The sequence below is a fragment of the Pantherophis guttatus genome, chromosome 1 (assembly GCF_059756535.1).
Source record: "Pantherophis guttatus breed Tessera chromosome 1, ASM5975653v1, whole genome shotgun sequence".
Lineage (NCBI taxonomy): Eukaryota > Metazoa > Chordata > Lepidosauria > Squamata > Colubridae > Pantherophis > Pantherophis guttatus.
The window spans coordinates 160,009,027-160,021,052 of NC_142063.1; the positions used below are offsets into that span (position 1 = coordinate 160,009,027).

The 12,026-nt window shown below is 36.8% G+C and overlaps 1 protein-coding gene across 1 annotated transcript in view; it reads left to right on the forward strand.

Annotated features, from left to right (window-relative positions):
* The first annotated feature begins 766 nt into the window (after positions 1-766).
* The window catches only part of ZNF804A (zinc finger protein 804A), a 260,902-nt gene continuing 249,642 nt past the window's right edge, over positions 767-12,026 (forward strand). Inside the window, exon 1 of the mRNA XM_034429033.3 lies at positions 767-1,410. Coding sequence (XP_034284924.2) covers positions 1,300-1,410 — 111 coding nt within the window. The 5' untranslated portion in view covers positions 767-1,299. The remainder of the gene's footprint in view (positions 1,411-12,026) is intronic.

Consider the following 12,026-nt stretch of genomic DNA (forward strand, 5'->3'; position numbering starts at 1 on the left):
CGCAATTCTAGGAGCAGGCGGTTTTTAGAGAAAACGCGCTTGTGGCTGTCCCTGCATTCGGTTCTCAGGTAGACGGCCTCCGAACGGAGAAGCTCCATGTTGCTTTCGGGGTTTATTATTATTATTATTATTATTATTATTATTATTATTATTATTATTATTATTATTATTATTATTATTATTATTATTATTATTATTATTATTATTTTAAAAAATCCCTCTTCCTCAGATCTCCATCGGGTGGCTTCCTCCTCGTGCAAAAATAAATAAATAAATAGAAATTCCTTCACAGTCTCACAAACCCTTGAAAAGAGACCTGGGCCGGTGTGGCTTTTCCCCGAGCGAGGATCCGGCAGGAGACCTGCCCCCCGCTTCCCCTTCCAAAGGGAAGGGAGCAGCTGCGAATGTCACTTCGCTGGGAAAGGGGGATTCGCTGCCGCGGAGGGAAAGGCTTCCCTCCGCCAGCCAGGCAAAGACAAACGGTTGCCTTTCCCTTCTGTTTTGGGGGAAGGGAGCTGAACGCCACCTCCCCTTTTATACCTGGGCAACGGCGGCAGCCCCTGCTAGGATAGGGGATGGGGGGGGGTGTCCCCTCTCGATCTCCCGCCCTGATTGCTCTTTCCCGTGGAGCGCTTGAGAATTTAGAGAGAGAGTGTGTGTGCTTATTTTCTTTCTTTTTTTTTTCCTGAAAAGGGGGGAGGAGACGGCAGCGTGTGACAGATGCACTTTCCTGACAGCTCCGAGCTCAGCCTAGTGGCTCCCTGCCATTGGCTCAGTGCAATGGAGCGGCAAGGCTGTGCGCTATAATAGCGCCATGCCTGCGAGAGGCAGCAGCTCAGACTCCTTCAGCGAAGCCAAGGAAAGATGCTGCTAATGCCGCTGCCGCCGCCGCCCCCCTTCTTCCTTTGGCTGCTGCCTGCTCTGCGCTGACGGAAAGAGACTGTGATGAATGCCCGCCGGCTCCTGCTGTAGCTAAGGTTGCCCGGCCGCTCGATCTGGCTCCCCGCCTTGAGAGAGAACGAGAGAGAAAGAGAGAAAGGAAGGAAGGGAGAGTTAGGCTGCTGCTGCTGCTATTACCGCCGCTTTTACTTGGAGACAACAGCCGGAGGGAGAGCAGTACATGCCTCTGTGTATAGCTTGGTTTTTCCCCGGATCAACCAGCTCCTTCGCCGCTTCCTGGTCTCAGCCAAGCCGGCCAAGTCCAATCATCTACCCCACGCCCGGCGCCTTACAGCCTCTGCCTGGTCTGGCGCCTCCGGGGTGTATGGAAACGGCGGCAGCCCGCGAGGCCGCTGCTCCATGGAGTGTTATTACATTGTCATCAGCTCCGCGCATCTCAGCAATGGGCACTTTCGCAACATCAAGGGAGTTTTCCGAGGTCCCCTCAGCAAAAACGGCAACAAAACTCTGGTAAGGTGTTTGTTCCCCTCCCTTCCCTCCCCTCCGTTTCTCTCTCTCTCTCTCTCTCTCTCTTCTCCCCCCCCCCCAATTCTCCGCCGCCCCCTTTCGTCCTTTACATCTTCGTCTGGAGTACTCGGAGATTCAGCACTCCAGAAAGCTGGACAGTTCAGAGCGGTGCGCTTTCCTAGAGGGAGTCTGAGTCGGTTTCTTGGAGATTTCTTTTCTCCCTCCCCACCACCCACCCACCCACCCCCCAAAAAAACCACAAACCAAAAGGAGAAGAAGAAAATTGTTAGTTTGTACACGGGTTTTCCTCTCGGACTATTTCTGTTTCTATAGATTCTTTCTAGGTAGCACTTTGATTTGGGGCTAGTGTAGGATAATCCAGTGGACTCTTAAATGGCGTTGAAAGAAACACTTAGTCCATTCGCGCCCTCCTTACTCCTGAAAGGTAGAGTGCTGAACAAGCTGTAAAGCTCTCTTGGTGGAGAAGACCTGGCATTTTGAGTTTAGTTTGGTGAACATCAACACAGTCCAGTTTGAATTTAAAGGGTCAAGGTATTCAGAGAATAAAGGAAAATAACAAAATGAGCTTTTGGCCAGACGATTATTCAAGAGTTATGATGGGTGGAAGTTCAAAACATTCTCCCCCCCGCCCCCATTTTTTCATGGTTGGTCAGAATGGGAAGATTTAAAACTGCTTCCATATTTTCTCACAAGGGAATTATGTTGATGTTTGTTAAAGTGCTTTTAGGACTCTGCTTCCACATCCTCTTATTAGGGAGTCATTCTCTATAAACTATGGTGGGACTTCTGAGTGCATGTAATGTAATAAGACTATTGGTCTCACTCTCCTGAGATGGCCTGAAATCAGAATGGATGGAAGAAACACCAATTTAAACTGGGGGGGGGGGCGGCGCTGGTAATATATTCATGTTGCCAACCAAGTTACTTTAAATGTTCTTTGAAGTGTCCAGAATAATTGTAATTAGGGAAAGAAATCCTCAAATCTTGTTGGCTTTTCCCCCCAATAAAACACTTAGAGAGAAACTTCAATAAAACAGATATAGGGATTAAGTTGTGGACTTCAGAGGAGAGAGATAAAACTCAGCAATAAAACACAAGTTTTGCCTTTGGAAGGAACCCAATTCAATCATCTGCCTAAAACCCAGAGGCCCATTGCTGGCCAGAGGTGACATTATCAGCATGGTCTGTTTCAATGAAGGCCAAGGTCAATTAATATCTCAGATATATATAGAGAAGTTTATAATGCTGGTACAGATTTGAAAGTAAAGTAGAACGATTTTGCTTTCTCATCACTTTTTCATTCTGAAAGTTTCTATAAGAACAAACTATAGGGAAACATAATGCATATCTCACTTACAGGAAGGTTCCTATAAGATTTACTAGCATTTACTATATAAATACAATGATTAAGAAAGCTTGTGGTAAATTCTAAATAATTCTGAATAATATTAAAAAGTTTTGTGTGCGTTTGAATGACATATATGGTTTTCTGCATCCTAGATATTTCAAATTCTTTCCAGTGATGTTATCTACTTTAAATTATCTTTCACTCATGTTTTATCGAATGGGCAGAAATGAAATCTGTCAGGAGGGCTGTGTGTATGTGTATGCATGCAAGTATGTATTAATTAAAACTAAATGGTACAAAACTTGCCAAATTGACCATTAACTCTTAAGAGAAGCAATGGCAGGAATGATCCAATATTTATATTCTGGTGCATTTTGTAATTCTCTACCTAATTTCATTTAGATATGCCAAACATGACCATTCAATGAAAGTACATGATTTGTATAGTTAATACAACTCCATCTCTTTATGATTGCTCTTATTCTATACATAATGATTAAATAGACCCCTATAAAGCCAGTGGTAAGTATCTCCTAGTAAATATTCCAAGGTTAAGGTGAGCTCAAACTCCAGGTAAATAAATTCAGTAGAGAGTGAACTATTATGACTGTTATTTTCATCAACTTATATGGAAATTATACTTCATACAATAGTGGAAGTTTATACCATCAAGTCGACATGTGTGCGGATGTTATTCTAAAAGTTATATTTGAATTCTTTTGAAATCTGTATAGTGTCACATAGATCACATTCTAAACACATCTATTTTCTTCTGCAAAGCTAATGAAACTTCAGTATTCACTTGCTTTGGGCTTGCTTTGGGCATAACTGGGAGCAATTTTATTTTTTATATTTAGCATATCTTTAGAAATGAAATCAATAATTGAACCCAAGAATATTATTTTCTGAATTTAGGTTCATTATCTAGGTTAATGTCCACATTTGACTTTGCATTGGATTTAAAAGGCTTAAAAGTTTATTGAAAGTGGTATAGCAAACCTTTTGAGAGGTAATGGTAGTGAATTAATATAATCTAATGTTCTCAAAAAGAAGCAGAGAACAAATGTAATTTTATTTCACAGAGCCTGAAAGTGGTTAAAGTTATGGCATGCAGAAAATCTTATAAAGTATGAAGGATTTTCAATGAGAAGAAATATATAAACTATGTAACTTTGAGAACACATTGTTTCTATTTTATATAGTAAAACAAGTTTGGCTTAAAAAAACTAAACCAAAATAAAAAGTAGACAACTTGCCCAATAAATGAGAACATGTGAGATATAATGTATTTTTAAAAAAATAAATGCCTACATTTGCATATTAAAATAAGATAAAAGTTTCGTTTGTTGTTCCATCAGGCCTCATTTTAGAAGATGCTTTTCATTTCATGTAAGGAAGTAAAAATAATGTTTCTTGAATCAGTCCTTCCACTCATGGGATTGTTTACAAAAACTTTTATTAAAAATAATTACAGATTTTAACATGTACTCTGATTAATATAGAGTGCTATTTTTAAAAATAAAGCATTATTTAAATGTCTTTGAGTCAAGCTTGACTCCCAGTAACCACATCCATGATGTTTCTTTGGCTCCAGTTGCAGTCAAAAATGAAGAATATGATTTGAAATTGTACCCCTAAAATAGACTGATAACCAGGATTAAAACTCAAAAACAGTTTTAGGGAACAATTTTGTGAGACATGGATTATTTAGACAATTAGCCATTTTTTCAGCGTCTATGCGGTAGCTTCCATTACTAATGAAGTCAGGGTTTAGATTTTACCTGAAGGGATTAAGGAATTCCATTCCCCTGTGCACACATTGTGCAAGTGACTTGCTCAAAGCAGAAAATATTTCATGACATCTGCGCAATATAATCAATTTTAAACTGTCAGCATCACAATGTTTTGCTGGTCAGCATCATCAATACTGGAAGCAGTAGAGTTAGGGTTATATTTTAAAGAATAATGTGAAAGGTAAGGAAAGGGTTCTCAATAATTTGAAGTGAAAGTTTTTCTCTTTGCCCCCCCTTTTCTTTCTCCTGTCTTGTATTTGTGCAATTTGTTTCCTTGACCAAAAGGGGCCACTGCTGAGCAGCTTATCCTCTGCTCTTCAGCTCACTTTTTCTTCTTTTAAGCAATGTTATTATGTGTGTTGTCGATCTTCAGAGTAAGAGATGTAAAGGAATGTGTTTGAATGGCCAAATGATACTAGGTAAAAAAGCAAAGTATTGTATAGTATTATATAGTATCTTTTCTCCTGTCCTATAGATGGAAAGAAAGGCATATGATGCTGGAATCGATGGGTAAGTCCTGAAAATATAGTAGCTGAGCATTAAATTACAAGGGTAAAACAAAATGGGCAAACATAAACATAACTATTTTTTGAAAAGCATAGCGTAATTAACGCAAGAATTTCAGCTCTCATAGAAAATAGACATGTTTGTACGAAGTAGTTGCAAGGCAGAGAACAAAGAAGCTGGTTATGTAAGAGATAATACCTGTAAGATTAATATCAAAGACATTTGAGACTAAAAAAAAATCTGGTTTCAGAAAATGACATATAAGTATTGCACTAAGAAAGCAATAGGGCTGAAAGAAAAGACTTAGAAAAAAGAATAAGCTGATAGAAGTCAAATTTCTAAGAACTCCATATTATATATGTTTACTCAGAAGTAAATACTGATTTCAATGAGACTTCTTGATAAATGGGAATAGGTTTGTAGTCTAAAGGAGTGTGACATTGTATGCAAACTTTGGATATAGAGTTTTTTTGTGTGTGTGTGTGTGTTATAAGACTAGAGTTCTGTATACATGTAACTTAGCACGAAAGAGCAAGAAATGGGAGGAGATCTCCCCTAAATAACATTGCTATTTACTGTGTCATTATTGACACTCTCTGTATATATAGCCAAGATATTGCAATGGAGTTTGGACTGGACAAATGTGCCATGCTCACCATCAAATGGGGGAAAATAGTGAAAACTATTGCAAGAGCTTACATTCTGCAACAATACCTTTAACATCATCAAGCATCAACATCTGCCTATCTGAGGTTTTTGGGAAAGACTCAATAGGTGGATAAAAATGCCAAATCCAACCTAAACATCTGGCTGATTGCTCAACCAACCATAAATATTTACCCCTAGGAATAAACTAATAGCTAGAAATGTGTCAAGGGATTCCATTTTATAGAACCTTCCCAAACTTAAAATGTTTGGGAAGGGTGATTTATAAAATAGAAAAAAATGTATGGCATGAAATAGAATTTGTGAAGAGGGCAATCAGAATCAGAGTAACTGAACTTTTAAAAAGTTTCAAAACTCTTCCTGGCCATACTCTACATACCCTGTAGCTGTCCATTAATCGAGTAGAAACATCAAATCTGAGCTAGCAATCTCAGATTTCCCCATTTCTTCTTTTTTCTTCTAACTGAAATTACTAAGTTTTGAAGTTAGACTTTTTTGCATTCAGGACCGGGGCTTTTTAATTTTTTTGGTGAAGAATAATGTCCTTTTATAAGGAAAACATTGTGAGAGCAATTAATTAGTTCCCTGGAAATTTCAGTTAGGATTGTTTTGCAGCTTTGAGACTTCTTCTTCTTCTTCTTCTTCTTCTTTTTTTTTTGATTCAATGAACTAGAATGATGGTAGTATTTAAAACTTTTTGTATCTTCCATCATTCGCCAATATTCATCTAATAGGCTTTCTTAAAAGATTTAAGGGTAGTTACAAGAATAGCAATAGCAATAGCACTTAGACCTATATACCTCTTTATAGTGCTTTACAGCTCTCTCTACGTGGTTTACAGAGTCAGCTTATTGCCCCCAACAATTTGAATCCTCATTTTACCGACCTTGGAAGGATGGAAGGCTGAGTCAACCTTGAGCCTGGTGAGATTCGATCTGCCAAACTGCTGGCAGCCAGCAGTCAACAAAAGTAGCCTGCAGTACTGCACTCTAACCACTGCGCTACCTTTCAAGAATGTCTTGAAAGCTCTTATAGTCTTGTTTTGCAATAGTTATTCCAGGTTTCATAGTAAAATTATGCGGCCATGGTGTATTTAATATGTATAATAAAGTCATTATTGCACGTGTAAGAAAAACAGTGCACCTGTGTGCTTATTGTTTATACATATTGTTGCACAGATTCATTCTATTTCTTGCCAGCAAACTTATCTCTTCAAATGTAGTCATTCATACTTGTTAACTTGCTTGTAAAATCTGGCTGTCATTGAGAAGCACTGATTTCAAAAGATCAGGATGTGGCAATTACAACAGCAGTTTTTGGACTATTATACAAAGAACATAAAGACCCTCAAGAATAAAAAATTGACCATTCAGCCAACTGTATTTCCAGTTTGTTGTCTTTAATGGTTTAAATGGGTGAGTTGCTTATGAAATGCAGTGTTGTTTCCTTCACTAGAGCTGAGCTCACCAGATAATCAAATGTTTATGCTTCTGTCCAATATTGTTTTACTCAGTTATACCTTTTGATCTGGAGATTATTGGAGTTGGGGAATCTCCCAGATAGTACAGAACTCCGGTGTCCAACAGGTTTAACCAACACATGTCAGTGACATGTGTAAGTCCCATGTTCTCCATCTCTGCTTTAAATCCTCCAAGGATTAAAAATAATTTCTAGAAATCACAAGGAAAGTTTTCCTTGAAATCATTAAAAAAAACATGTTTATTCTAGTGTATGTTAAAAAATATTTCTGTTATTACTTACAGTAGACCATATGTTTATAGTAAATTCCACAAATGTCCACATATAATTCTTTCCAACATTGGTCTTATCTGAATTTATTAAACCTTCACATTAGCAACTGACTTTAAGAGCAGTCCAGTTACATAAATGCAACATATTTTAGTCAATTTACAGAATGCATGGCATATGCATAAACCAATTTTGCTGCTGCTAGAAGAGTATCTCCGGCAACCAGTGAGGCTGGATTGAAGAAACATATTGCTTTTTGGTATCTGTTAGAGGTGGAAGTGAAAACCTTATGGAGTGTCAGCATATGTTGTTGGCAGCACAGTATGCAGTGTAATAAGGGGAAAGAACATAACACACTTTATGCTGACTGATTATTTCTTAACTGTTAATGCAAATTTTGTGGAATTTCCATTTCTTCAGCCCTCTATGTATTATATATGAGGCTGAGGAAAATATATTTAAATAAAAATGTTTATACTTATTAGAACAGGGTAGGGGGAAATTTGAAAAAAAAAAAAAAAACAGAAAAGGAGTCAATATATCTTTTTTCCAGAAAATCCTGACATCTAAAATCCTTTGCCTACGTAGGGTCTTAATTCTAATTAAACTTACTAAGGATGACACTGCATATAGATTTATAAATCTTTTTCTTTTAAAAACAGATTTTATGATACTTAGAGCTTCAAAAAATAGAAAGGATGCTTACATGGATTCATGTTTAAATACGTCCATAATCCAAATATAAATCTAATATTGTGTAAAAGGTGCAGTTGATTTTGTTTCTCCATTCTGGCTGTGCCTGAATCATATGTAAAAATAGCATAAAGAAACAAGCATAAATAATATAGTAGCATAAGATGGGGACATATAGTTTTTGGTTTCATGCATGATTGTTTTTTTTTTTTTTTTTAGTATAACAGATAATATTTTTAAAATATAGTCATTTCAGATATATGTGTGAGTAAATAAAAGGAAATGCTGAGTTGAATATGTAGGTTCCTGTGCCAAAGGAGAAAGACTTAGATTTCTGCATTCACCTTGAAGGTGTAAATTAAGTACAATGACATGAAATTGGCAGAGAGAAGCTTCGTAAAGTAGAAGGAAATTTAGCTTGGTCATCAAAGTTATTCAGAATAATTCTGGCTTTGTCTTAATGAAATCTACTTAGTGATACATTCTCGATATTTTTATTGCTCTAAGATTCATGAAATTAATAAGTTTTGTAAAATTAATAGAACTATATTAATGTCATTTTTAGTTTAGGACAGCAATTAAAAAAAACAACAACCCAGCAGCAACTAACAGCAGATGGTGGAGAGGAATATGATCTGAAGGAAGAACAGGAAAGTCCATTGATTTGCTGACTTCAAAGAAAAAATAATTAATGGGATCTCCAATACACACTGTATATAGATAATACTGATCCAATTTAGCTAGTAGATACTTTTGTGCATAGGGTCTGCTGTTCATTTGGGTATCCCCAGTTCAGTATGGAAATCTCTGATGGAGGATGGACCATCCTGGTTTGAACCTGTTCTAAAGAGAGAATTGAACAACTTCTTACAGATTTGAGTCATGATTTCAAATTTCCCATCCCCCCCCCAAGAATGGATTATTACAATACAGATAATCCTTGATTTACAACAATTGATTTAGTGATAGGTCAAAGTTGGAACTGCACCGAAAAAAGTGTTTGATGACCATTTTTCACACATATGACCACTGCAATATCCCCATGGTCACAGGATCAAAATTCAGACACTTGGCATATATGACTCATATTTATAATGGCTGCTGTGTCCTGGGGTCATGTCATAACCTTTTGTGACCTTCTGACAAGCAAAGTCAATGGGGAAGCCAGATTCACTTAACAACCATGTAACTAACAACTGCAATGAATCACTTAACAACTGAGGCAAGAAAGGTTGTAAAATAGGATAAAATTCATTAAACAACTGTTTCATTTAGCAACTGAAATTTTGGGCTTGATTGTGGTCATAAATCGAGGATTACCTGTATTAACAATTGAAAGGGATTCATTCTAGCAGCACTATCCCCCTCATGCTGTGGGCTGGAAGCTAAAGCAGAAATAATATTTGCCTAGAATAGATCAAGTTTATGAATTTATCACTGATGTGAATTTTAAACCAGAATTTCTCATTCTTATAATAATTCACTTTTGACTTTTTCCCCATAATGATACAATAGTTAAGAAGACAAACATCTTTCAGATGGATCTTTCATTAACATTTAAGCTCTACCATTCAAAAAACAAAAATATTTTTTGTATTATTATGCCACTTTTTAGTCACTGTTAGTTTTTCACTCCCTTGATTAAAAATAAATATTAAGAATTAATGTAGACATTTTTGTTTTCTCTTTATCTTTAAACCTTGTCCATATCCGAAATTTTAATGAAGTGAAATCCAACAGATACATTTTCTGTACCCTTTGATTGTCTTGGATATAATTGGCAGTAACTTCTTGTATAGAAAAATAAGCAGTAGGTGTGATTGGGTAAATGCTATGAGTCAGGGTCAAAGATGAATGGTATGTGCAGAAAGATTAACAAAGAAAACAATCTAATTTAGATTGAACATTTTCCAGTGGCATTAATGAAGTGCACCAAGTAGTTTCTCCTTTGACCTCTTCATTCTTCATTTCTATCTTATTTTGTACTGCAAAAGAAACTTTAAAGAGCTTCTTTCTTTAAAAGGGCAAGAGAAATTAAAAGATGACTTTAATAAAAAGACAGAATAATGCATTATTTTGATTGCTAACAGGCTTATTGGTTCTAGATACTTGCATAACATAGTTGGATGAAAAGCTGGAGTCTTGAGAGTCACTGTTGCATGCCATTTGAACCCGCTACTTCATACATTTGTACAAATGTATAAAACTAATGATATGTTCCTGCCAAGACACTTTTGTTTTTTTCAAACTTTCTCTACTCAGCACTTCCATCAGATGAACGGATGTCCTAGTATATAGGATGTCTCCTCGAGGAGATAAATGTGGTCTCTAAGCTATTGTTAAAGTTTTATCTGATAAATATCTAGGGAGTTTCCTTCTTAACGTTCATAACCTGTAACATTTTATTCCAGAAGTTCTATAGCCCAGTTTATAATAGCAGCTTGACATTCTGGGCTAGATGCATCCCTCCAAAAATTCTTGAAGTACAGTATTGGGGAAAAAAAAGGGGGGGGGGCTAGCTAGAGAATGCTGTGTTTGGGTTTAAGTAGTGAAATAATAAAACAAACTCAGTAACAGACCTATGAAGTTGAAGAGGGGAATTCTGGACTAAAATAAATTGAAGCATTCAAGTTTTACTTATTTGCTGAAGTCTGCTCATTTACACTTGGTGCTAGAAATGACTTTTTGACATGGTGATATTTTAATGTCAGCACTAAGAAGACATTTGCTTTACCCTCTGATCAGACTAACTTGGAGTTCAGTGGGCTTCAAAGGAAGGAAGGTATTGCTGCAGGCAAAGCCAACTTTCAGAAAGTTGCTGACAATGAAAGCTTAGAAATACATTTTGGTTCATTGGGATTGCTCAAAGAAGTGTAATATTCTTTTGCTCCTTGGATACTGCTGGAAATTATAAACCCATAATTCTAAAGTTTTTAACACTAATTTCTTAGTAAATTGATTCCATTGCCTTGTGAATTATAAATTTAAATTGTATCAAGGAGAATTCCTCATCAGGTTGTAATTTCAGAATTAAAAATTGTGACTACACAGAGGGAGGGAGAGAAGGAGAGTACTGTGTGTTTGTGTATATACTGTAAAATCTGAGTAGGTCAAAGTCAGAATTACAAGCAGACAGATCTGTGAAGTTTTCAGTACAGTGTCCTTCAGAGTGCCTACATTTAAAGCAATTTAATGTCACCTGACATGTGACTCTGATCCTCCAGTAGGCTTTGTAATTAACACAAGTGTCTCAATCTGGCTTCATTTAACTAAATTTTTACTAAGCTGTTTAAAGCAATAATAGGTTTACTAAGATGCACACCTTTTATTTTTGCAAGTGTTAGGTAATTTTGTTTGGCATTAAAATATCACACACAAACAGAACTACACACACACACACAGACACACACACACATTTGTACCAAAGGTGCTTTAGAACCATGACCTGGATGACTGACCATAGCCATACAGTTTTGTGTGTATAGTTTTTGAGGGTTTCCAAGGCATGCTTAGGGACTTCTTAACAATTTGGTAGGCATTTTCATGTCACATTCGGTTTATCTTTGGAACAGACTACCCAAAAAGTTATTCTGATTGCTGATACCAGGCAACGTTTTAGTTTTCCTAGAAGTAATGGGAAGAATGAAATTGAGAAGATTGTTGGAACAATTGTGATCAGAATTGTGATTATGAATGAGCACTGCTATGTGCTTAGGTTGAAACCTAACAACAATAACAATAAGAGCAGAGAAGTGCCTGTACTTCTAAACATGTAATGTGCTTGTGGATTTCTGGCACATCTCACTGTTCAAAGTGATCCAAACTCAATGACGAAGGATAGG